Here is a 24,957-nt window from a genome sequence, read left to right on the forward strand (position 1 = left end):
CTGAGCCGCAAAACCTGGCAGTGAAGTATATGAAGGCGTGCCATTGCAAATCGTGACCGGTGCAGCTTCTGACAAGGAACCGTTAAACTCGTTCATCAACTTGAAAATGTTTCCAACTGGAAACGTGATACATACCATTTACGTCCGGCTTACAAGACAATGAAGAGATTATAAGAAGTGTTTTCAACCAAATTACTTTTTCAAATAAAGCCCTAATAATAAACAACTATAAATGATAACGATGTGCTTTTCTGTTTATGAACGTCACAGGTTCTTTTATTATTTCTCAAAACAAGGAATGCAAACAATTTAATGGAAAATATGCATACATACTATACATTATTTTTATGGACGGACCAGAGATTATCAACCTGAACAGATACTGAACTGAAAACTGAACCATTATTAAGGTCATTTTATATTTATTTACACGTAAGATAAATATTATTACTTGTTTATAATTCATGCTTCCTTCTATCATGTCTATAATTTTCTGATGGAAGTGCCCAATAGACTCACCATAGTCTGGAAGGAAAATAACGTTTGTTACATCAAGTTAAATTAATTGGAGAGAGGCACTATCGGCCAGAATGACCATTGATAAAGTTTGGTCGGAATTTTCCTTTCATTCAGCAATGTGAAAAATTGCAAGGTGTGCTTCAACCTTGCTCTAAACAATTTTGTTCAAACCAAATTTCTTCACTTAGGATTTCATTCCATCCTTAACCCATCAGTATCATCTGTAAAAATATCAATCACTAAATAAAAATAAAATGAAAATTTTCTTAACTTTTACTATTTTGGAAGAAAAAAACAGAGACCATCAGCTTCTCAAAACAGAAATGGCCCTTACGGAGATGGAAGAACAAGTTATTGAAACGTTCAAACGATATTAGTGGCCATAGTAAAGAAATATATGCAGGTGTAATTTCTGAATAATTATCTTTCAACTGGTTTTCAATTTATGCTGTGCTGTGGCGTTCTCAACTATATTTCACTTAGTATTAACATCTTAGTTAATTACATATTTGTAAATGACATATTCTTGAAAAACTGTTTACTTATAAAGGCATTATTCATTAATTATGTCACACATCCTTGGCTTCATTTGACTATCACATGTTTTGGGTGCCCCCATCCACTTAAAAAAAATTGTATTACTTTGTATAATTTTTGTCTATTTAACTCTGAGTGGAACAAAAGAAGGTGTGTTTTTTGGTACTCACTGCATAGGCACGCCATGAGGTGCGCAAGTATATGCTCGTTTGATGCGGAGCACGCTGAGTACGCGTAACTAATTTACTCCAGCATGTATGGTCTTGCACGCAGACTGCGTGCATGAACCCACTAGTAACCACTTGTCTTTCTTTTGCCGATTGATGGTGCACTTCAGTTCGGGGCGGATAGTACTCAAGTCACATTGTTTAAATTATAATTTTATTGAAGACTGCAGAGAAAACCAAAATTATGGACTAAACTTATATCAAGGGTGATGTTTTGGGCCAGTTTTACTCAAAATAGACCTGATAATATTCTACTCCTCAAATAGAGTTCGGTGACAAGTACACAAGTACATTCCACACAATGTAGGCCATAACAGGAATGCTCTAACACAGCAGAGTTTGCGTACATGTACACAAGAGATGGCCATATACCAATGTATTTTGTTTCTGTATAATATTACACAATAAAATTCAAACCAATCACTTGAACTCCAGCACAGACCTAATCCCACGTTCTATCCACCTGTCCCATCTATCTGTCCAGCGAGTTCTTTTCCTTCTCCATCAGCTGGAGTTCCCGCTCCCGTTCCTGGTTCTTCTTCAAGATCTGATTGATGCAGTACTCTGACTCCTGCCCAACCTCTGTCAGTCTCAAGTCCAGCTCCAAGATGGTCTTGTTCTCTTCCATGCCCTCCTGGAGTTGCTTGCCTCCATCCTAATGAACAAAAAAAAAAGAAAAGTAATCAGGTTTTTTTGAGGATTTTTGCCTTCAGTGAATAAAATTTAATCTTCAAATCCTGTTTTCTTCAGAAATTAGGCAAAATCACAATGCAGAATAAACAGCCTTTACGATTCAACAAAACACTTTCTTTTTGCAGATATATTTCTAGCAATATGAAATTATGACATTATTAATGTTTAAGTCCCACCCGACCCTGCCTTTCAAACAAATTTTTGCAGGAACACTGCACTGACTGTACATTAATCTGAGGAGATGTCAATTTTGCGCTGGCACTACTTTCAAATGCGTGTTTTTTTATTTGAGGCAACCACGTACAATGTATTTTTGTAAATCACAACACCCTTTAGGTTGAAGAGATATTTCATGTTTGCAATGTGCAACCTGCATTGAATCGTGGCATCACTACAGAAATGGCTTCTATATATGGTCCATGGGTTGATCTATACAAGGATATCATTGATTACACAAAGCAGCAGGCCGCCCATGTTTCTGCCTAAAACACTGATGATTGTGACAGCAGAAACACACATTACACAGATGCAGGTTGACATTGCTCAAGCCACTTACTGGGCCCAGTCTGTTACAGGACAAGTTGACCCTCCTGAGCGTGATGTTGTTAATGACGACCTGAGCCATGATGGCTGCTGTGGGTTCTGTTAGGTCGTTGCTTCCAACATTCAGTTCTTCTAGGGTGCTGTTCTTGATGAGGGCGCGACATAGTGCCTGGCCACCTATCACAGTTCAAAAAATAAAAAAGCCAAAAAGACAGGATTTCTGAAACTGATAAGCAGAAAGAAAGATTGGTTCATAAGAATGAAGAAAGTTATATACACTATTTAGTTTTGGATTGAACAGTGAACCGGTTGATATCATTTGACCATTCTTGTCACCACAATCACGATTTCGTGACGACATTCTTCTTGAAGACAAAATGTACATCTTCATGTAATCCTATCCCATCAAGTCTTAAATCCCAGACAAATTGTACTGGCCACATTTCCAGGAAGTCTTGGACAAGTTTAAAAGTAAGGACTTAAAAAAAAATTACCAACTTTCCAAATTCATTTTAAGTAGAACTGGAAATACCAAAAAAAGAAGGAGTATTTTTATATACAGGGAAACATTTTATTCTGCTGTCTTTGATAATTTTACTACTTTGAATCTGTATCCAGTGAGAAATTTATCAAATGGCCATTAACATTCAACAGTGTTTACATTCCGAGTTCCTATTTTGTTTTCAAAGTTTAAGAAATAAAACAAATTTAAGACAAAGAGGAACACTATACCCACCTTCATCACCCATTCTGTTCAGTCTGATGTTGAGGTATTTGAGCGATGTGTTTTTTGCTAGTGCATGACCAATTGCACCAGCTCCATTGGCCCTGATACGATTGTTGGACAAGTCAATCTTCTTCAGTACACAGTGTCCGTTGAGCAATTTGCCCACGGCACGAGCTCCACTGTCCCCTATCACGTTGTGAGACAGGTCCAGCTCCTGCAAGGACGGATGGTCCAGGATGTGGGCGATCAACACTCGGACCTTATCGTCGTCCACTTTGCTGCGGTGGAGCTGGAAGATCTTGAGTGAGCGGCAGGCCTTCAGGCACTTGGAGAGGAGCTGGCAGTCGCGGGAAGTGAACTGAAACAGGTTCCACTCAAAGTTCATGCCACAGTCCTGGACTGCATAGGTGATGCGCAGCTCCTGGAGGTGGGGCAGCTTCTGGGTGACAAGGCTGAACTCAAAGTGGTCCATGCTGGGCCCATCCAGTCCCGCGTCGCTGCCCGCGTCTGACACATCCTCCACCTGTTTGGCGAGCTCCTCCTTAACTGGTGGGAGGAGCTGCTTGATGTTCAGCCGTTTGATGTAGGGGCTCGCAAGTGGCAGGGTGGCATTCAGCTCCGTCAGGTCTGTGGTTTCGGGGACGAAGTGCTCGACGATGTGTTCTAGGTGACGCTCAAAGAACATTCTCTTCCAGCTGCCGTCAAACTTGGAGACATCACAGACCTGCCAGCGGGATTTGCAGCGACGTTCCCAGTAGCCTTCATCTGACACAAGGTGAGCGACCACATTCAGAGGAAGGTCCGTGGAAATCTTCTCCAAGACCTTGGCTTTATATTTAGGCAGTAACTCATCTAGTTTGGGATGCTCTGTAGGAAAAAAAGCGTCATCGATCAAAAAGTGAAGAAAGGTACCCAGCCATAGCACTAGAAGTGTTGAATCTCAAATGAAGTAGCTACAGTATAAGGGTTATATGTCTTGTGGAAAGTAAACACTTTTATAAATTTACCTGAATTTTGACTCTTAATTTTACTGCAGTTTAAAGCAAATTAGGATGCCCTGTTTCCAACATGATATGCTGAATGGAATGGTCATATTTTTTTTTGGGGGGGGAGGAAATTTCTAAAGTTAATTCTGCTCTGCCCCAATGTCCACACACTTCAGCACCTATGCAATGTTTGAGTTACAAGACAAAATCATTTCTTACTGAATAGACAACTGTTCAACGTTTTGACTAAAATTCCTAGAAACTAATGTTTGTGATGCTAGTCACGATTGCAACACAGATTTTATACCCTCTCAGAGGCGATGTTAATGCACCATAACATAACAAAGACATCAATCAACAGTACCTGCAAACTTGTTGACAACATGGCTCACACACAGCTCAGTCAGCAAGGGCACAGTAGCCAGTGACCAGTCAGGATCTTCAGCAATGATGCGTCTCATATTGCGATTATCAGCGGCGGGGTTACTCCGGGCACTTGTTATCGGTGACGGCAGAGACTTGCGACCTCCGCTTCGCACTCCTGCCCTTCCGGGCTGTTTGTCCCCTCCCGGCTTGGCATTGTTGTTCATGTTGATGTCCTCCTTGCCTCCGCTGTGGACACTCCCCTGGTCAGTGATTGGAGGCTCCGTTGTCATGATTGCTGTTGTAGCGGATGGTGTAGTTCACAATGAAAGTAGAATTCTCCTAACTCAAGCACTGAATAGAACCTGTCAGTTAAAGATAGCATTTTGACATTAAAAACAAAAACTGTGGCTTCACGTCCAAAGCAAAATCCACAAACATTATTTTTAAGTGATACCTGTCTTTGAAAGGATTTCATAATTACATAAGAATACTCTGAAATGAATATAGCCTAAATATGCATGTTATACAGCCAACCCTATCAACCCTATCAATGGTAGCCATTGACTCCTAATGAGGAAAAATCTAGGGGCCAGCACTTTCATGAAAGTTGAGTAATCAACTGGCCCCTACGGGGAAAAATACTGGCACCAACAAATTTTAAAAAGGCAGCAATAACTTTTGATCTTAGCGTACAGTAAAACTTATGTACGATTAGTATGTGTGATAATGAACATGGTGAGTTCCAGTTGGTAGCTACTGTGCTTAATTGTGCACAGCGGAACAGGTCAACTTGTACCTTGGACAACTCGTACCTTGAACAACTCGTACCTTGGACAACTCGTACCATGGACAACTTGTACCTTGGACAACTCGTACCATGGATACCTCGTACCATGGACAACTCGTACCATGAACAACTCGTACCTTGGACAACTCGTACCATGGACAACTCGTACCATGGACAACTCGTACCATGGACAACTCGTACCATGAACAACTCGTACCTTGGACAACTCGTACCATGGACAACTCGTACCTTGGACAACTCGTACCATGGACAACTCGTACCATGGACAACTCGTACCTTGGACAACTCGTACCATGGACAACTCATACCTTGGATAACTTGTACCATGGACAACTCGTACCATGGACAACTCGTACCTTGGACAACTCGTACCATGGACAACTCATACCTTGGATAACTTGTACCATGGACAACTCGTAACCGTCAACTCAACATAACTGTACCAGCTTGTACCTTTGCCAAATCGCACCTTGGACAACTCATACCTATAGTAAAGACAACTCGTACCTTCGCGTACGAGACAACTCCTACCTTTGCAGAAATCAGAGCTTTCTCAGAGCTTATTATTATTGTAATTAACTTGAACAATAATTTGATTTCTTAGTCATGTGTTCATCACCCAATTTGCCATTTTGGCTACACTGCCTTCTCTACACACCGGTGGGGTGACATTAATGTGAGACGCATCGACATCGTGCATGTGCACGCGCAGTCAGGCAACTGACGTTGGTCAACGTGGCCAGCCGTCATTGCGTTCTTGGAATCTTCACCGTGCAGTCCACCGTGATGATGGAGTGATGTCTTGCTTTCATTTATTTCAGTTGTAGCTTGTCAAAAAAAAAAGAACTTTAGGAAGGAAGGCAACCACCCCCCCAAGAAAATTAAACAATGAGACCAGAAAGATGTCCAAAAGAAATCAAGACATAATAAGTTTTAATAAGCACATCCCAAAAAAGTTATTAAACAAAGCCATCATTCCCCCACAAAATGAAAAAGTCCAATAACGTTTTCCCACAGCCATAAGAATAAATTGAAGTCCCAAAAAAACTGAATTTAAAGTTTTGTAAAGCCCCCCCCAAAATGTTAATGAATTAGTCAAGTTGGTAAACGGTCGGGTTGTTCGACAAAGCCCCGTCACGTAAACTGACGGCACAAATGCCCGCGGCAGGCACCACGCAGAAAATCATTATGGTGCTGGAGATCTCCGGGAGATTTATGAAGATTTTTCCATGATATGTTTGTCAGATCTGATCTTAAACATACTGAAAAGGAAGAGCAAGAAAGTTACAACCAAATTGATAACATGAAGGTACGAGTGGTCTTAACTCAAGGTATGAGTTATACGAGCCGTCCAAGGTGCAAGTCATTCAAGGTACGATTCACCCAAGGTACGAGTTGATTCGAAAGCACAGATTTGACAGAACTGTGCCAGTATGCACTGAATATTCATGAATGTACGTACACACGTGTAGTATTAATGTATGTACCTGTCTTTATATCGTCCATCCATAACCGTAGAATCATGACCAGGTCCGACACACATACGTGCATTATATGTACGTACATGAGCGCCAATAAAGTCTACAAAATCAGGGTTCTTGTCAAGGGGGTTCAGCCACGGATGTCATGTCATCCATAGTGTCAGCGTGTCGCAGGACACCCTGCTGCATGAATCACGCTATTTCTGACATTCTAAATCACAGTGACACCCTTTAATTTCGGTATGAGTTCGTTTCAAGCTTCATTTATATTGCAGCAAAAAAGCAGCAAAAAATAAAGCCCAAGTCATGGTTTATAAAATGGCCCTGGCATGCCTGGTGTCCGTATACAGTACATCAACAACGTATGTTTAGACTGAAACCAACACTGACTTGTACCGCTACCCCATGCAGATTGTGCGTGTGACCGCAATATACGTAGACAGTACATGTTGAGCGCACACAGTAAGCTTTAAATTCATGATGCGATTTGCACTGCCATTTATACCTTTCCGGAACTAATTTTGAGTAAATAATCATTGCTTTTTTGATGTTTAAGCACACTCAAAATTGTTAAAGTACACTTTTTATGTAGTTTTTGAGCTATCTTAAGTCGCAAATGGTGACTGTATGGTGAAAATATGATTGCACTGGCAAAAATTTGGTCGCATCTGCGACAGATTTAGGCACTATTTTATGGCATTGTATACAGCAATATACACCAACTTGAAAATTGAAATGCAAGATTTCAGCTAAAAATGCATTGATAAACCATTTAAAAAGGTGCAGCACTGCCACTGCCAAAGAAACAGTGTTTGACTGTGCATGTGCAAGGTGCAGAAAGATGACATCATTTGACACCCTGTGCACAAACCCTATTATAACTCAACCTGTTTTGAAACAATCTTCCACAACCCCAAATTAGAAAGAGAAAGCAATTGGATGAACGGCAAAATATTGGCATATTGTGCATAACTTAAGATTGACATGTCCTGCAAAGATCGAGTGATTGTACAGTATGGATTGACTTCTTGCACCCAACCACTCAGATTATAGGAAGAAATCTACATATGCATATGCCTGACTCTGCTTGACACCTTGTGCACAAATCTGCAAACCCTATGGAGACTGGTCCGAAATGTTCTGAATGTTTTCTAAGTGACCAACTCAGTACCTTTGTGCAATAACTCAAACTCATTGTGCAAAATGTGGTAGCGATGTTACATCCCAACTATAGCATAAGTCCCAACTGTAGTTGGGACAGTCCCAACTGTAGTGCTGCAGTTGGGCTGGCCCAACTATTGTTGGCCAAAGTCTGTGGGAAATGTCTCAACATTATCCAAGTCAATGTGTCATCGTCTCGATGGCTGTTTCATGTCAAGACATCTAAACTGCTGCCAAAGTTTTGGAAGAGCCCATTGGTACATGTACATGTAGTATCTTATTGCTCAGTCCGTGTATTACATATGGCTTGACATGGAGCAGCCGTCAAGACGATGAGGGGTCAAGTGACGTAATGTTCAACGACCTTATTCTAAAGATGGCGACTGAGAGAGCGAGCCTGTTAGATTGAATAGATAAAGGCAAAAAGACTGGAAAATATCTGAATAACGTGAGTGAAATCATTAAATAAATGGTTTTAAGAAAGCAGAAAGGTCAAGGGTCATGTCCGTGTGCAAAAGAAATTGCGCCCAAGATGATAAGTGAGTGCGCCGAAAATGTTCAGTACGCCGACCCGAAATTGCGTATACTGATGTGCGGCTAAGGATGGATTGGGAGTGAGAGTCCGTGCCACACTAGGGCTAGGAGTTGGACAGTCTGAGTGAATTCAGTCATTTGCACAGTTCCAGAGGAGCCTTGCATTTCCTTTTTCTGTGCCCAACAATTTAAATAATAAGTCTGACTTCAGAGTGAATACGTAAACCATGTAAAACTGAAAGAAAATCTACCTCAAACTCCCAACTCGAACTCGACGTACTTGTTTGGGTTGCCAGACAACAAGAGTAAATAGCGCCCTCTAAAGTTAACTGATCAGAATCGACAGCGCCCTCACCTGGTTTATTTTTGGCAATGTGCATGATGTGCGTGCGCGTGCTAGACTGATGACACAAGTGACTTTGACAAGCCATGCAAGTGACAACGACAGGGATCGGTGTCATCAGCTATACTCTCTAGAACAGGTTGCACTGTCGCCCATGCAAATTACTGTGAATGCCTTCTCTTCGAGAATATGCTGACTGAATCCCTGGTGTTTCGATAAAGTTCTGACTGACTCATACTCGCCAGGTAGGCTTATAAAGTTATGTTCGACTGATCGGGATCAGGTCAACTCGGACCCATGCCAACTCGAACCCCGGACCAACTCGGACCCACGCCAACTCGGACCCACCTCGAGTCAGCTCGGACCCACTCAGTCTTATGGTTGCACTACACCAAATACGCGCCCGTAGACTGAATAGTGCCAATTCTTGAATCTTGCGAAAAGGTTGGCCTTCATTTTTTTTGCTGGAAATTCAAGATTATTTTTTTTTTCACCGGAAATTACAGATTATGGCCAGATCGATCACTTTTCATTTCAATTTTATGAACTTTTTTATTCGCCTTTTCCCGAAGATACCCCTAAAAATAGTAGTGAAACTATGCGCTCAGCTCTGAATTTAGCCGCCTGAATGTAGGTGTGTAAAGACACATTTTAACCGTGAAAGTGTCCATTTTTGGGGGAATCAAAATAAGGGCTTCTGTGCTGAAAAACTTTCTGCTTGTGTAATCCGCGCCCAAAATGTCCATCACAGTAGACTTGTAATCAATCGTACTTTCACCCGCCGGGGCAATTAATAGCTAACAATTACATCTGCATTAATGTCTCATTTTTTGTGCTTTTTTTTATACAACATAAAGAATTTTGCAAGGGATATTTAGAATTTGTAACATTAATTTTGGATGACATAGTTCAGGTCTAATGAGATGGTTATAACTTTACGGAATTAAAACTCAGAAAGGGGACATTTTACCGATTGTTCCAGACATCTGTAGAAGAATAAGTCAACCAAGAAAATGAAACTTGCAATACCCGCATATTTATCATTCCTTACTGCAAACACCAATTTAAATATACGTGTACCAATAAGTAAAAAGATGAATGTCAAAGTTGTTGCTGCATTTAAAATTGGGGTAGAAAAAGTTCTGGCGAAACAAAAGAAGTCATTCCCTGTGTCTTGTGGGATCATAATGAATGTAAGGTTCCCATCTCCATCTTCTTCCTCTTTGCAATTGGCTTTTTCCAAGGATGGATTTGCCCCGGGGAGATGTTAATTAATTTAGGATTTTTCTGCCCAGCCCGACGTGTATTTTTACACTGTACACTCAGTTATGCCCCCCAAAGGCTTGTGAAAAAACCCACAAGCGTACTCGGGTGGGACTCGAACCCCCGACTTTCTGCTTACTACTACTAGTGCAAGCTCAGTGGTCGAGTTGTTAAGACATCTGAACTAGCAAGCAGGAAGTCGTGGGTTCAAGTCCCATCCGAGTACACTTGTGGAATTTTTTCACAAGCCTTTTGGGGCAAATACTGAGTATACACTGTTATAATACACGTCCGGCTAGGCAAAAAATCCAAAATAAGTTGCCTATTTCTTTGTATATAACAAGTATAGATTGGGCATAGTAACACCTCAAATGTTACTTAAAATGTAGGTTTGGATATGATTTGCAACAGATGTTGCCTATATTAAAAGCACACCATGTGACAAAATTCCATTAAAAATTGCTTCATGATGCGTGGTATGCAATTTGTGTTGTGCAATGGTGGCTTTTTCACTTTTCAGCTGAGCAGTTAAAAGCAGTTTGAAATCGATTTCAGTGATACATGTACATGTACATGTATTTCCCTTGTCAAAGTATACATTTTAGGTGTAACAGGGACAGGAAAATGTTACACGTCGGACCAAAAATTTATAGAATGACCTAGTTGGGACAGATGCTGCAGTTGGGGCTTAACAAAATCATTGCTAGAAACGTTAGCATTTTGACAAAATGGAACAAATCACCCCAAGACAGCATTTTCGCGGTTGGGATGATGTCACTGAGTGAGTCTTGATTCTTGTCTCTGATTGGTTGCTATTCCATATTTCACACTCAAAACTCAAAGGGGCAAAGATACATGTAGTGTTGCGGTCTCTGGGGAAGATTTGAATTATTGACTAAACTTTTAACCTTTACATCAAATGTGCCTGAAATTTCACTACATATGCACTATGAATATCTCCCACTCTGTGCTGAAAAGGTGTCATTCTTTTATCGTGTTGTAGCAAAAAGGAAGGAAAACATGCAAATCCCTGTACAAAGTGAAGGGAGAGTTACCTCTTTGCCCAGACGTGAGTGCAATAAATGGAACAACCTCTGACTGTGAGAATTAAGCTACCTCTCACCTTCCTTGATCCTCCCAAAAACCTCAGAGTGGTTTTGGAGGACAAAGTCTGAATGTCAAAACTAGTGCTTCATTGTGGAGGATGCATTGTGTCAGGGATTTGCATTAGACCATGTGTTGTGTTTTGGCCCTAACATGCCTGAAGCAAGGCGTAGATTGTAGGTGAAAACATCCACACTGCTCCATGATGCTACATATATTTCTACTGCCTCAATATACTGACAGGAATTTCTTTACGGAATTTCGTCGAGCTGTGTCCAATTTTTCCTCAGAAGCTGTTTGAAAAGTTTGGGTTAGGGTGAATGCCCCTTATGATATCTGGTTTTCCCCTCCAGTAATAAAAGGCTATTAAACTTTTAAAAAGTGGGTCTGGTGTCAACTTGTCAACTGAATCAAATCCATCCATCTATCCATCAAAGTTTAGTACGTTGCTTGAATTGTGATGAACCATAGTTGTCACATAAACTTAAACTGCCCTGAAAAGTGCTGGCAAAGGGGACATTTTCTGATGTATCCACAGTGATGTTAATGTCGCTAACACCCAGCTACTGAGCCGCGCTAGCCATGATCAGACGTCCCAAGCCAGGCGAGACGGAGGAAGACTTGCTGAGGCAGCAAGAGGAATTCCTGGCTCAACAGCAGTCATCTGCTGCCAGGGTGGTGAAACGGCCTGACAAACGGAAACCATCAGCTGAAGGGAGAGCCCCAGAAGATAAGACGATTGAGGTCAAGAAAGATGTCGTGCAACTTGCAGGTGAGACTGCTCCTAGTCTTTTTCTGTGTTCTGTATTCGCAAGGTCAACAACATCAATTAGGAAACCTTTAAAAGTGTTCATCTATTAAGAAATGACAGATAATGGTGTGCAGTTGGAGCCCGTAGGAAAAGGGAAAAGGCTGCTGATTTTTCAAGCTGACAATTTGTTTGCTTCAAGTTTGTTTGAGAAATTTTGATTGTCATGCTGACGACTATTATTCTATTTTCCAGGGTTACCTATGGCATCCACAACATTTGAATCTGCAGGTTTTCCTCAGAAGAAAAAATCCAGATTCAAAGAGCAACAGACAACAGCGGTAAGATAGATGTAGTTACAGGCAGTTTGCACTGTTGAGAAAACTGTTTATAATCTCTTTGGCATCTATATAAAAAGCTTTTCCAAACTAATGTGTAAGTATTTTACCAGGAATGGTTCATAACAATGCACCACGATTTTTGTGTCTTTGTAGAAAGAGATGACTTTGCAAAGTCATGGTAGGCATCCGGCCTGCTGGTAATGATCCCACTGTTTATTTGTTTTTCATTTTTGTGTTTCTGTGGCTACATTTTCAAATCGTCTTTCACTTTCAGGAATTCTCAAAAACTCCCGAGAAATATACATGTATCTTGGGAGTTTGCCATCACTGTCCAAGCCAAAAATGCCTCATTGTTCAAATCACTTTTGCAGCAAACTTGTGATCAGTGAATCAATGATCCAAAAGTGAAAGTGATTACACAAAAGCTTAGATCTCATCCTTTAATGTTGTGCCATAATGGAATTTACACTGTAACTATGGAAACTTTAGTAGATTCTAACAGTTTCGGAGAAGTAAACGACAGTGATTTTATTTCAGACTGGCAGTGAACAGAGAGTGACCTTTGACCTAGACGAGGATGAAGATGACCCAGAAGAGGCCATGGAAAGTATGTGAAGATTTTGGAGCATAACAGACAAATAAAAAAGAGAATTTGGCAACGTGGAGTGGCATTGTCATGGAAGAATCAATGGGCTTGAATCATCATAATCTCAGAGGGGCCTTTGGAAGGAAATGGCACCACAACATCAGCTGCCTAAGACAAGACAATACACTATACAACAGATGTTTTTCAGGGATGAAAAACTTTAAGACAAAAACCAGCTGGTATGCATTACCCTGACTGTGTTGTCTTTTGTTACAGAACGAGACACGCACATAACATCTGTCCTAGCTAAAATTATGGTAAGTAGCCCACGATATGTCCAATTTTTGACCTGCATGTATGTAAGCTTTTTGTCATTAACTCTACTCCAACTTTGCTGCAACTGATACAGGTGTGCCAGTATTCTTGGCAGATATGGGCCTTTCAAATTCTCTTTCTACTACGAAACACAGAATTTAAGTGTACAAGGAATGTGCAGTTGGGTTACCGCAAGCAAGAAAAGCAAATCTGTTCGGAGCCATGTGGCCTCCAGGCCGGTGTTTATCTCTGGTCTCTGAGAATATTTGTATTTGTCCCCCCCCACCCCGGATGGGATGTCAACCCGTCACAGGTTGCTTCCCCATTAATGCTGGTACCCATTTACACTCCTGATTGACAAAGGCCACAACATAAAGCCACCAGCTGGATTCAAACCACTGCCTCTCTGTCTGAAGTCACAAAAACATCAACCGCTTAGCCACCAGTATTTACATGTTGGTGGGTCAATGCACAATGTATGATGTGAGTAAATTCAGAAAAGTTTCCACCACTGAGCTTGGAGGCATTGTCATAATGTATGATATACAGATGTCGACTGATGCAATCAATAGCTGGTACAGTACTTTTGCTAAATACAGTCAAACCTTGTAAATGAACCTCTGTTAATGCAGAATTCTGCTTATAACAAGGACATTGTTAGGTCTCAATCCTTTGTTCTTCATTATGTTCATTGCTGATAATACCAAGTTCCTTTTATAACAACGTAATTTTCCAGGTCCAGAGGACCTTATTAATGAGGTTTGGCTGTCCAGGGGTTTTCTTGAGTATACTGTATACAAGCAAAACTCCTGTGCAACATTATACATTAACCCTAACAGTCCTCAGTCCTCCAACAGGTGAAGGATTGAGGACTGTTGGGGTCAAGATTGAATGCTCCAGTTTGGCATTGGGTATTGAATGCTAGACTTTTCGTTTTCTCCTTCTGTTTATTAATAACAAATTTGGTCGGCTTTTTTCTATTATTAGGAACGTGATGCAGCTCCAACTACTAGATTTCTGCCCAAGACATCAAATCAGGGGTTTCCCTCGGTGCTGCACAGGGGCATTGGCCTTGACCAGCAGGTTGGTTTTGTAATATCACAACTTTCCCACTGTGTCAGATAATGCAATTTAATTGAGAGGGATTTTTTATGAACCAAGAATTACTATTTAATATTCATTTTAATTTACATATATCCCTTACTTTTAGGCCTACCTTGAGCTCTTTCGAAAATCATCTGTTCAATTATTGGGTCATAGCTGAATCATAAATTTGAAATTTTGTGAGGTGCATGAGGCTTACAGGACCTTGTAAAATTATCTATTGCCAAGTGGCCACTAAGAAGCCTCTGACTGGGGACAAGTTCACAGTGACCTTGTCCGATGTTACATTTTACGTGTTTTATGTTGCATCGCTCATAACTTTGGTCATTGTCTTCCACTTGTAGCCAGCATCAATTCCCTCCAAGACCAAAAAGAAGCAGAGTTTGTTTGCCCGGCAGTTTGATAGGTCCTCCCCCTCCAGTTTTGGTGTGACCGCCCACCATCCAACCACCCGATCACCAGCCACAAGGACAGCAAACAGCCCCAAAGATATGCAGGAAGCCAAGGGGAGCGACATGATCAATGCATCGGCGGAGATAAGCGGATCTTTAGGTCAGGACCGGGAGGAGATCAATCGTGACAATCTGGATCTGTTATCAAAGATGTCAGAGGAAGAAATACTGGCGGAACAGAGAAAGCTAAAAGCAATACTTGGTAAGCAGATGATAAAGCAATACTTGGTAAGCAGATGATAAAGCAATACTTGGTAAGCAGATGATGCAACTTGTGTATATAATTCCACACTTGTTCTGAGAAACAATAAAAATTAGACAAAAACACACTTCTACAGTAAACCCTAAGATGTCAAGGTATGAAAGCTTTATGAATCCAAGACAAGTAGATGGGTCATTCCATGAGGTTGGGGCACAATTTGTGACGATGTCCTTGTTACATCGGTAAACGTTACCATCTTTCATGACCTTCAGAGTTGGTCATTTACTCTGTAAAACTAACACACACCTCTGTGTTCAGCCTTGCAAGGTGTATAACAATGTCACTTTGGAATCCACATGCAGGGAAAGAGCTGTTCATTTGTACGGAACCCATGTAACAGTTGACATCTTCACAAGTTGCGCCCCAACCTCGTGCAATGACCCAGATAAGATTTGACACCAACAGCATTCAAGTGGTACTACATCAAACCCCCAAGTGAAAAAAGATGATTATCCCGGTAGTTCTTCTATTAACCACTACCAGCCGGGGACTCCGAAATCGGAGCCGTATGGTTTATATGTGTGGCCGGGGTCTCTGAACTCGGACAAAGGAAACAGGGCCCTGTAACAAAAGACCGTACTCCGAACAAAAAACCAGGATGCTGGGCATTACCGGCATTTTTCACTCTCAAAAGTGGTGATAATCCAGTGTTATTTTGAAACCGTATACCAGGGTTTGGGGTATTTAGAGCAAGCGGATTACCACCGGGGACAAAAGCTCTCCACCACCGCAGCGATGAGCCACACAGCACCGCTGCATGCTAAGCTGGCCCCTATTGAAAAGAGGTCAGCAGCGCACTGAGCCAGGTTCGTGAACAAAAGACAGTTGTATAACACCGCACAATCTGGGCTCTGTTTACAAGGCTGCAGGCCTGGCTGAAATATTCGGGTGTCAATGAAGGTCACCTGTCAACTTAGAGCAGTGCCTGAAGATTACTCCGTGTGACTATAAACGACTGTTAAATGGAATGATGAATTGTTGAAGGATTTTAAAAACGGAAAAAATGATAGTCATGCCGGCCCAGCATCCTCAACGTTGAAAAATGCCCCGGCACGAAGTGGTTAAACATGGAATGAAATGGATAATGGAATCAGTTCATTTTATTGTTTATTTCCCATCAGTATCCAGTCACTGTTTGCCTCTGTGCAAAGATTTTCTTTCTGTTTGCTTGGTTTTTTTCCATGCGCAATAGTTACTATGTATTGTTTTTACTAAGTATTGAAATGAACTGTTATGTGTTATTTCTGTCTGCCCCAGATCCCAGTCTCGTATCATTCATCCAGTCGAGGCACAAACAAAAATCAGCCACAACGGTCACTGCATCTGACTCACTGACAACCGTTGGCAACTCTGCTGAAACAAGTGAACCTATGGAGACAGACCGGTCAGCCTATGATGAGTCACAACCTGAACGTCATAAGGATCACAAACCTACTGCTGACGCTGTAGGTTTGTCCAGTAATGATGCAGTCACTGATGCAGTCAAGGAGCCAGAAAGGATGGATGATGGATCTGTCGAGAATGGTAACACTTAAAAATCTACCAATAATTTCTATTGAAAATTTTGAATGTGCATCAAATGAGTAATCGCTCAGTTGATGTTTGTGATCAAATTCTGTCTTCTGTACAAATTACTGAATGAAGTGTACTAATGTTGTTAAACTAATGCGATTATTTTAAAATCACTAGTTAGTGATGAGATTCTGAAATAGCAAGTCAGATGGATTTCAGCTTTTTGATCTGACTTTGTGCTGGGAATCAGTCAGGCTTAATCTGATCTTGTCCACATGTACATGTAGTTATTAAAAACTTAATTAAGTTTGTTTATTGCAAGCTCGGTGGTCGAGTGGTTAAGACATCTGCACTAGTAAGCAGGAGGTCGTGGGTTTGAGTCCCACCCGAGTAAGCTTGTGAGGTTTTTTCGCAAGCTCTCGGACAAGCACTGAGCATACAGTGCTTATTAATATACGTTGGGTAAGGGCAAAACCGTTATAAATAATTAAGTATGATGCAGTAATGAAAGGTTTCACTTCATGAAATATGGATTGATGAGAATTAAGTTGACCAGCTAAAGGTGTATATAAAAATATACTGCTAAAAATGTAGACATTTTGGCAATAAAACTTGAAATTCAAAGAACTCAACTTGACAAAGTGACAATACAAAGTCAGCAACAACATATTCTTCCGTAATTTGATTCAGAAACCACTTTTATTACAATATTTTGAAAATTCTGATAAGTCTAAGCAGGGCTGATACTGTCATGGAACTGCCCCGTGGCCTTTTTTGGTATTTCTGTCTTCAGTTGAACCTCTTATGCAAGTCCAAGACGCCTGGGTCCACATGGACCAGGTGGAGTCGGAGAAGCTGGAGTGGATGAAGGACCTGCCCAAGCCCTCAGCCAAGTCCAAGGAAGGCGCCCAAGCCAGGTTTGACTTCAACGGTCAGCTGGTGGCCAGGGATGCCAAGATACCGGTCAGGGAGGGATTACACCACCATGGAGAAGAGCAGGAGGTATGATAGTGTCCTCAGGCTGGCAGATCACAGTAAAGATCGGGCCAGATTAGATGTTACAAGATTGCCAAGGATGGATTTGTGCCGGGGAGATGTTAATTAATTTTGGATTTTTGCCTGCTTGTGGTGTGTTATAACACTTTATGCTCAGTGTTTGCCCCAAGTGTACTGTGGAACGCCGCTATAACGAACACGACGGTGTCCACGCTAAATTTCAGTACAGCGGTCCTTTGTTATAGCAAAATTAAATTCCGAACGTTTTGAATAGCGCCCTCTCTTGTCTAACTGAAGTGCACCCTCTTGTGATACTATGATTTGCTGTTTTCATGATGTTTTGCCTTGCATTCACATTTGAGGTTTCTAGAAATGTATCTGTTAATTATTGTTGTTTTTTTTGTTAAATCTTAAGTTACAAAATTGATATTTAGTTTATCCTAAAACTCATGAAGCTACCGCTCAGGATCGATTTCTGATGTATGCTGTGGCGAATCTCGGTTGATTTGCAACTGCATAATGTTCGGTAGGTTTTGTGCACAGCATATTGGGAGCCAAGGACGGTGTTTGGTACAGCTGAATGTTCGGTATAGCGGTGTTCGGTACAGCAACGTTTCACTGTACTTGGGTGGGACGGGAACCCATGACCTCCCACCCGAGTACGCTTGTAGTTTTATCTCAAGCCTTGGTGGGCAAACACTGAGTATACAGTGTTATGATACACATTGGGCAGGGCAAAAATCCAAAATTAATGTTACAAGATCTTGTTGATAGAACAAACTGAACTCAGTGTTTTGGACGTGACGAACTTAACAACCAATAATGCTATACTGCTTGAACTTTGCCCATCCAAACTGTCCAGTAAGGATGCTCTTAAATTAGACAAGGGATCAACTGATAATTGGATGGGACATTGGATCGGGGTGATGTTCAGCAACATTGGCAAAACACTGGATCAGCAAAATTTCACTGTCCTTACCGATGTGATCGTCGATGTTAAATTGAAGAAAGGAACAAACCCTGCACTCAAGCACAAATCTCATATTTTTATATGAGCGTGAATAAAAACTGCGGTTTACTCATTTAGTTCAACAAATGAACAGTTACACGGATACCCACGTAAAGTATCCACGAAAATTACATCTGCCTGCAATCCATACCGCAACTACTCAATTCACAGACTGTGGCCCACAGCCTGTCGTTGTACATGTGTACCGTTTCTGTTGTACGTTATGAACGGAGCCAGGGCACTAGACTGTGGCACCAGGCATAGTCACTGCTTATCTAATACTCTGTATACTGTACATGTACATGAGCAAGTTATGTGTGCACTGCGTGTGTTGGGTGTGAATACAACGGAGTGCTACCGATATCGTGTGATTTGATGCATACAACTTATTCTCTCAACTCAATGACAATAAAGGCAAACGAAACTTCGAGGAATTTATTATTATTAAAACTGACACTTTACGGGAGTGCATTATTTTTGAGTTATTTGAAGTAGACCTACATGTACATCATGCTACAGTTTGTCGGTAAAACATCGGGTCGGATCAGACATCAGCTGGTGTTTGCTTGAAACCTTGAACATTGAATCAGCAGTTAAAAACCAACCTCTGTTGATAACAGTGGTCTGGTTGGCAAATGTTGAGTCTGGGCAAGTGAATGAAAGTACTGGTAGATGGCATGAAATATGATCTGACAGTGTGGCCCTGGTTTGCCACAAATTCTGATTCAAATCCTGTGATTCAGATTCATGCCAACAGAAACATTACAAACAACTACAGATCTCACTGTTGATTGAACATATTGTCATACAAAATAAATGTCTTCTGCTTTGGATTTTGTTGATAGAAGGGCCATTTTTTATGAGGTACAATGTATAATTTCCTGGAAAAGCTAATTAATTGGTTTTTTTTAATCATGAAAATACATTCTTAAAGAATTGTGAGGAATACTGCTCCAAAGGTCAATTGTTCTTCAAATCTACTAAACAAACATCGCCGTCTTTCATCTGGCGTGCCCAGAGTAGCATTTGATCTGTTGGATCACTGATAGCGATCCGAATCTATGCAAAAACAGGTCCAGCTTGCATTCATCTTTAATCCATACAAAATTCCAGTTGACTTTTTGCGTGGGATGTTCAACCTTCTCTCTCACTTATCTCTCTGCACTGCACTGAGCAGTGCAGTCATGTCTTTCCAAATAAAAAATGTGGCCGCCAAAGAATTAGGAAGTTGAGTTTCACCTGTAGAGCTTAGCCTTTAGGCTTACTCACTGAGATTGTTTGTGCCCTGTGTGTGTGTTTTGTCACAGGTTCCAGGATACTCACTTGAGGAGTTGTTCACCTTGTCTCGTAGTGCTGTCACTCAGCAGCGAGTATTGGCACTGCAGACACTCGCAAGGGTCATCTATAATGTAAGCTGACAACTTTTGTCTAAGCCTGTGTACCTGTATAGGGGAAATCTATGGTTGAAATTGTCAGCTATAGCAGCTTGTCATCTGCTTTTCAGGAGTGCACATTGTGTCAGTCACAGTTTTGAGGACGAAATTCCTGCTTCTGCTCAAGGCAAATGGGACAATTAATGTCATGACAGAAATACCAGTCCCAGTGAATGAGATCGAGTTGATCAACCAAACGGTCAGTGAAATCTACAAGGTGATCTTGAGTCTAATGGACTGGACTGCACTACTTAAATAAATCTACTGACTATTTTCAAAGGAACTTGAGTGAGAACAGAAAAATGAAAAAGGCACAAGGGTAACATATGTTGCGTCTTGTTTAACAGTGTCGACTGAATCAGCTTGGGGGGGAGCTCCTAGAGCCCCTGATACCCAAACTCCTTGAGGCAGGGGTGCTGTTTCTGCTGAGATGGTCTCTAGATAACAGCAACGAAGGGGTGATTGCAGCAACTATGGAAGGATTAGCAGCTCTGCTTGTACAACCAGGGGATGAGGTGGGGAGGTTTTATGGTTTAGTTCAAAGGCAGTCATTTAGCCTTGAGAATTAGTTTTGTGTAATGATTTCGTCCATGATGTGAAATCATACTTTGATCTCAGGTCTCCTGTACCCAAGTCATCCTGCACTGCATTCCGAGTCATGGCTATGAGTACAAATAGTGCTTTACTTTATTGTTTAATATAACTCTGTTATTGTACCATATGACTTCAGATTCTGTACCTAATGCTGTTCTGTGTTCATGAGCTCTGGATCCAAATCTGGAGTGCTGAAAGATCCCCAACCATTCCTGTTATCTTGAATGTAATTTGATGCTTAGCAGGACACCTGTATAAAATTGGGCCAGACGGGTTAATCTGTGTATTATTTGTACTGAGCTTCTTTTGCTTATCTTGAAAATTTTTGTACAGTGATAATGGATGTGAGATGTGTTACTTGTTACTTTGTAGATCGTTCTGGACAGGGTTTTTAATTGGCATCGGGGTATGGAGGCCACACCCCTGCATCCTGGCTCCTCCCTGAATGATGCGGAGGATGTGACAGAAGAAGGGGAGGAGATACAGGAGAAGGATAAGTCCGATCCTCAGGTTGCTAAGCAGGATGCCATCAAGGTAACCATAGCAACCAAGTACTTATCCCGCCAGTACAGAATGGGGACTCATGGTGGCCCTCTTTGATCCACCAGAGAAAACTAATCCCTTGTTAAACTATTTAAAAGAGGTTTGTGTGTATGGTGGCCAGTCTGGTCAGTGTAAATTTTCTTCAAAAGTTGCCATTGACTAACTTACTGTGGACAGGTAGCTGTTTACCTTTCTGTCATGTTTCCACCAGGACATGGCAGAACTATTGCCCATATGGTTATCATTACATTTGACAATGAAGCTGTTTCTAAATAGACAAATTCGACGTGTCTATTAATTAGTCTGATTTTAAGAGGGATCAAAGTGCAGCTCCTGCAAATGCAACCTGTCAAGTAAATGAAGAGGGAGCTTTCAGAACGTCTGGTTCAGATACTGAGTGAGGATTGCCTTAAACACCAGTCCCATTGACTACTCGATGCGTTATCATTATTGAGCTAGTACTCACAGTCTCCCCCAAAGATGCCACTGAACATTTCAACTTGTTGCTTCCACTCAGCTGACATATCTGTTATTTGTGACCCACCATCCCAAAATCAGGCTGAAGTAGGTAACTTCATAAACCTAAAATAGTGGAACTTCTGCTGTTCAGATTTTCATGGGAGTTTCACAGCCATCACTACCCGCAAGAAGCTTACTGCAGACAGTTTGATTTAACATTGATCACTTTAAATTGTAAAAAAAAAGCTGAAAGAGAGGAATTGTCCTACATCACAAGTACTGACTTCCGCCTGGGATGGGATGGTGGGTCGCATATATATAAACCTAGGAAACCAATTCAATTAGAAATCTTTCAGTCCCATTAACGGGAACATCTAATTATTGAAATAAATGCGCTTGCCCAATTCACGTCTCTTGTATTTGCGATTCTATCCTCAAAGGGTCTTCTGCGTATGAAGATCCTACAGAGGCTCCGCTACATCCTGGAGGTAGTCCGGCCTCCGGCCCCCGTCGTCCTCAATGCCTTGGCCATCCTGGTGAGAATCTCTCACCACTCCAAGAAAGCTGCTTACGAGGTCATGAAAAGCCCCCGTCTCATGCCGACCATTCTGAGAGAGTTTCTGCCGACAGCAGCTTGGAAACATCAGGGTGAGTGGTCTTCGGCATCCTCTATAGCTAAAGATTTACTTGTCTTAGAATGCATCCAGTTATTATTTCCAGTTGGTTTATTCAATCATTTTGCACAGTTGCATGTGCATTACTTCCCAAGAAATGTGAAAAAAAAAGTTTCCACTTGAAGAGGGACTTCAAGACACTTGGTGGCGGCAAATATACTGATCTTTTTATCAACCATTGAACCTTGTCTTTTTCAGAGGGTGTCGTGAGTGATGTGTACGGGTACCCTGTGGTCTTGGCAATGAAGCTGGTCAAAGTTCTTTGCGTGGCAGGCAGAAACATTGCTGCGTCTCTTGTAAGTTTGGCATTGCCTACCCTCGGCACTTGTCAAGACACAACGTAATCAGACAAACCAGTGTATGAACTAGTTACCCTAGACCTACAACACATACATCACCGTTACTCCACAAACCAGTGTATGAACTCGTTGTCCTAGACCTATAACACGTACATCACCGTTACTCCACAAACCAGTGTATGAACTCGTTATCCTAGACCTATGACACATACATCACCGTTACTCCACAAACCAGTGTATGAACTCGTTATCCTAGACCTATGACACATACATCACCGTTACCTCAGCATCGGAAGAGTGAAGGATCACACGTCTGGTGGGATATCATTGGTCCTTAGATTTGATATGTCATAGGTCAAGTTTTTTCCCAAAAAATCAGGAAAAAGTTATGAACACTGAGCCATCCCTCCAGTCACTGACACCTGCAGTTGATCAAAGTGACCCTATGTCCAGCCCACACTCACTGGCATTCTCATACTTTACTACATTATTAGAGCTGCTGAGACTTTTTGTGAATGTGGTGAGCAAAGATCCTATAGCGCCGAAGGCGCAAGATGGATAACTCTGCCTCAAAGGGTGTAATTACCATGGGCGCCATTTGAGCAAGCGATACGCCTGTGCAGTTTACGGTAGAGCTCAGGCGCAGGCTCACCAGGTGAACGTGCCACTGAGTAAATTAGAGATCAGTGGAACGTGCCTGCCGTGGCGCCTGCGCCTATGCAGTAATGTGCATTGCGCAGGCGTATCGCTTTCTCAAATGGCGCCTATGCGATTACAACGTTTTATGTGTATTTGCAGTGAAGTTCTCCATCTTGCACCACTATGAGGCGCTATACGATCTTTGGTGGTGAGATGAGCATTATGAGCCACATGTGTTCCCTGAGCCTTTCAGGGAAAAAGCCACAGATGTATGCAGCTTACAGCTTCAACCTGGCTTCTGTGTACTGAGACACATATCTTAGACATGCAATGACTGAACTTACCAAGATGATGTTACACTAGATAGAGGATTCCATAGCCTTGTTTTTACAAAGGCATTTAGGTAATACACTTACAAGCTTAATGTTAACAGATGTTTCATTGTCTAACCCAATAGAATTCTTGTGTGTTCACTCATAGTTGTTACATAGTTGTGAGGACAATACCCATGTTGGAACATAGATGTTGTTTGGATCACAAAGGTTAGGGGGAAACATTTTGTTCCCACAACTTTGTCTTAACCCTCCTAACAGAAGAGATTGTCCCCTTAACACAGTAACGACCTGGCAAGGTGCTCTTAGTCTTAGACCAGCAGGTGGAATTTGTTTCCCATGCAGCTGTCTGGTAATAGGCTGATGGCAGCTGTTGTGCGATACATCTCCGTCCAGCCGCCAGATATGCAGCTGAACATTGCTGAGGCATATGAGCTGAGCACAGCTAGCCTGCAGGTGTGGCAGGTGTGTGTGGGTTATGGACTGGCCTGTGATGACTACAGGTTGGTGACAAAGCTTGTTAGACTTTGTAGTGTCAGCATTGTTGAAGCTTTTGCACGAATTGGCGTTGTTTTAGTTTTATTTTGTACCTAATGGTTGGACGTCGACTTCAAAGTTAAAGGTATGATTTCAAGGTGTTGTTGATCACATTTTTTTTTTTGCTTGAAATGATTTAAAACAGAGATCTCTTTTACAAATCATTTTGTTTGTTTACTTACAGAGAGCTCTATCCTCTGCTCATGCAGCAACTTATGCTGTTCCAGAGATTGTCAGTCCACCCTCTGCCATCTTCAGAGGAAGAGTCCGATATTGCAGTGCATAGGTTACAGATAAACCGAGCTGCAGCATTCCTTGGTTTACTAGAGGGGGTAGTGAATGTTGCTGGAACGGCTGCTGAGCTGCAGGCCAAGTTGTCAATGAGGTATGTGCTCGTGTGATGTAACGAGGCTCATGTTTCTACATGTTACTGTCTTGAAGTGTGATATTCAAATCCAGCCTTGACAGTCCTAATTTGGTGTGAATTTTCTTCACTGATCAGATACATTTAAATGTATTTAAATTCCCAAATGTGTTTTAGTTATGTTCTACTTAAACCGATGTTATGCAATACCTTCCACTGGTGTTTCAACATGAAAAAAATACTTTTGTACGTTTTTCTGGCGAGTGCGTTGTGTAAAATTTAGCCAGTGTCTTTCATCAACCTCAAAGCAAAGCAATGCTGTCTCCATATTTGCATCTATTCCTTAGTGGGTTCCAGTGCCTCACACATAGCACCTGCACTGATACTTCATCTGTTACCTAAGAAGCATAATTATTATCAACAAATTATCTAGCTACAAGTACCCTTACTGTGAGCTGACTGTAGC

At 41.5% G+C, this 24,957-nt stretch overlaps 2 protein-coding genes across 13 annotated transcripts in view; one reads left to right on the plus strand and one right to left on the minus strand.

The window, feature by feature from the left end:
• Positions 1 to 244: 244 nt before the first annotated feature.
• Positions 245 to 8,905, minus strand: tcte1 (t-complex-associated-testis-expressed 1). Its single transcript, XM_022230257.2, has 5 exons — positions 8,834 to 8,905; positions 4,597 to 4,960; positions 3,256 to 4,113; positions 2,533 to 2,696; positions 245 to 1,938 (listed from the first exon to the last, which is right to left on the minus strand). Exons 2-5 carry the CDS (start codon positions 4,886 to 4,888, stop codon positions 1,756 to 1,758), a joined length of 1,497 nt encoding a protein of 498 aa, XP_022085949.2. The 5' UTR covers positions 4,889 to 4,960; positions 8,834 to 8,905; the 3' UTR covers positions 245 to 1,755.
• Positions 8,906 to 8,947: 42 nt separating this feature from the next.
• rpap1 (RNA polymerase II associated protein 1) overlaps positions 8,948 to 24,957 on the plus strand; it is an 89,834-nt gene continuing 73,824 nt past the window's right edge. For 6 of the 12 annotated variants that reach the window (XR_015427925.1, XR_015427982.1, XR_015428179.1 and 3 more), the window contains exons 1-16: positions 8,949 to 9,369; positions 11,831 to 12,064; positions 12,296 to 12,381; positions 12,919 to 12,988; positions 13,244 to 13,284; positions 14,270 to 14,365; positions 14,731 to 15,040; positions 16,358 to 16,624; positions 17,406 to 17,614; positions 19,925 to 20,026; positions 20,398 to 20,565; positions 21,017 to 21,178; positions 22,087 to 22,294; positions 22,519 to 22,616; positions 23,936 to 24,093; positions 24,312 to 24,512. Coding sequence is in view for 9 of the 12 variants with exons in the window: in XM_087144820.1 (XP_087000946.1) it covers positions 11,875 to 12,064; positions 12,296 to 12,381; positions 12,919 to 12,988; positions 13,244 to 13,284; positions 14,270 to 14,365; positions 14,731 to 15,040; positions 16,358 to 16,624; positions 17,406 to 17,614; positions 19,925 to 20,026; positions 20,398 to 20,565; positions 21,017 to 21,178; positions 22,087 to 22,294; positions 22,519 to 22,616; positions 23,936 to 24,093; positions 24,312 to 24,512 (2,366 nt within the window). In the remaining 3 variants the exon portion in view is untranslated. Of the gene's footprint in view, positions 9,370 to 11,830; positions 12,065 to 12,295; positions 12,382 to 12,918; positions 12,989 to 13,243; positions 13,285 to 14,269; positions 14,366 to 14,730; positions 15,041 to 16,357; positions 16,625 to 17,405; positions 17,615 to 19,924; positions 20,027 to 20,397; positions 20,566 to 21,016; positions 21,179 to 22,086; positions 22,295 to 22,518; positions 22,617 to 23,935; positions 24,094 to 24,311; positions 24,513 to 24,957 lie in introns of all 12 variants that reach the window. The other 6 variants (XM_087148265.1, XM_087145504.1, XM_087145876.1 and 3 more) reach the window with 6 other exon arrangements.

The sequence above is a fragment of the Acanthaster planci genome, linkage group LG01, assembly GCF_054643075.1.
Source record: "Acanthaster planci isolate LZ-2023a linkage group LG01, COTS_SCS, whole genome shotgun sequence".
Taxonomy (NCBI): Eukaryota; Metazoa; Echinodermata; class Asteroidea; order Valvatida; family Acanthasteridae; genus Acanthaster; species Acanthaster planci.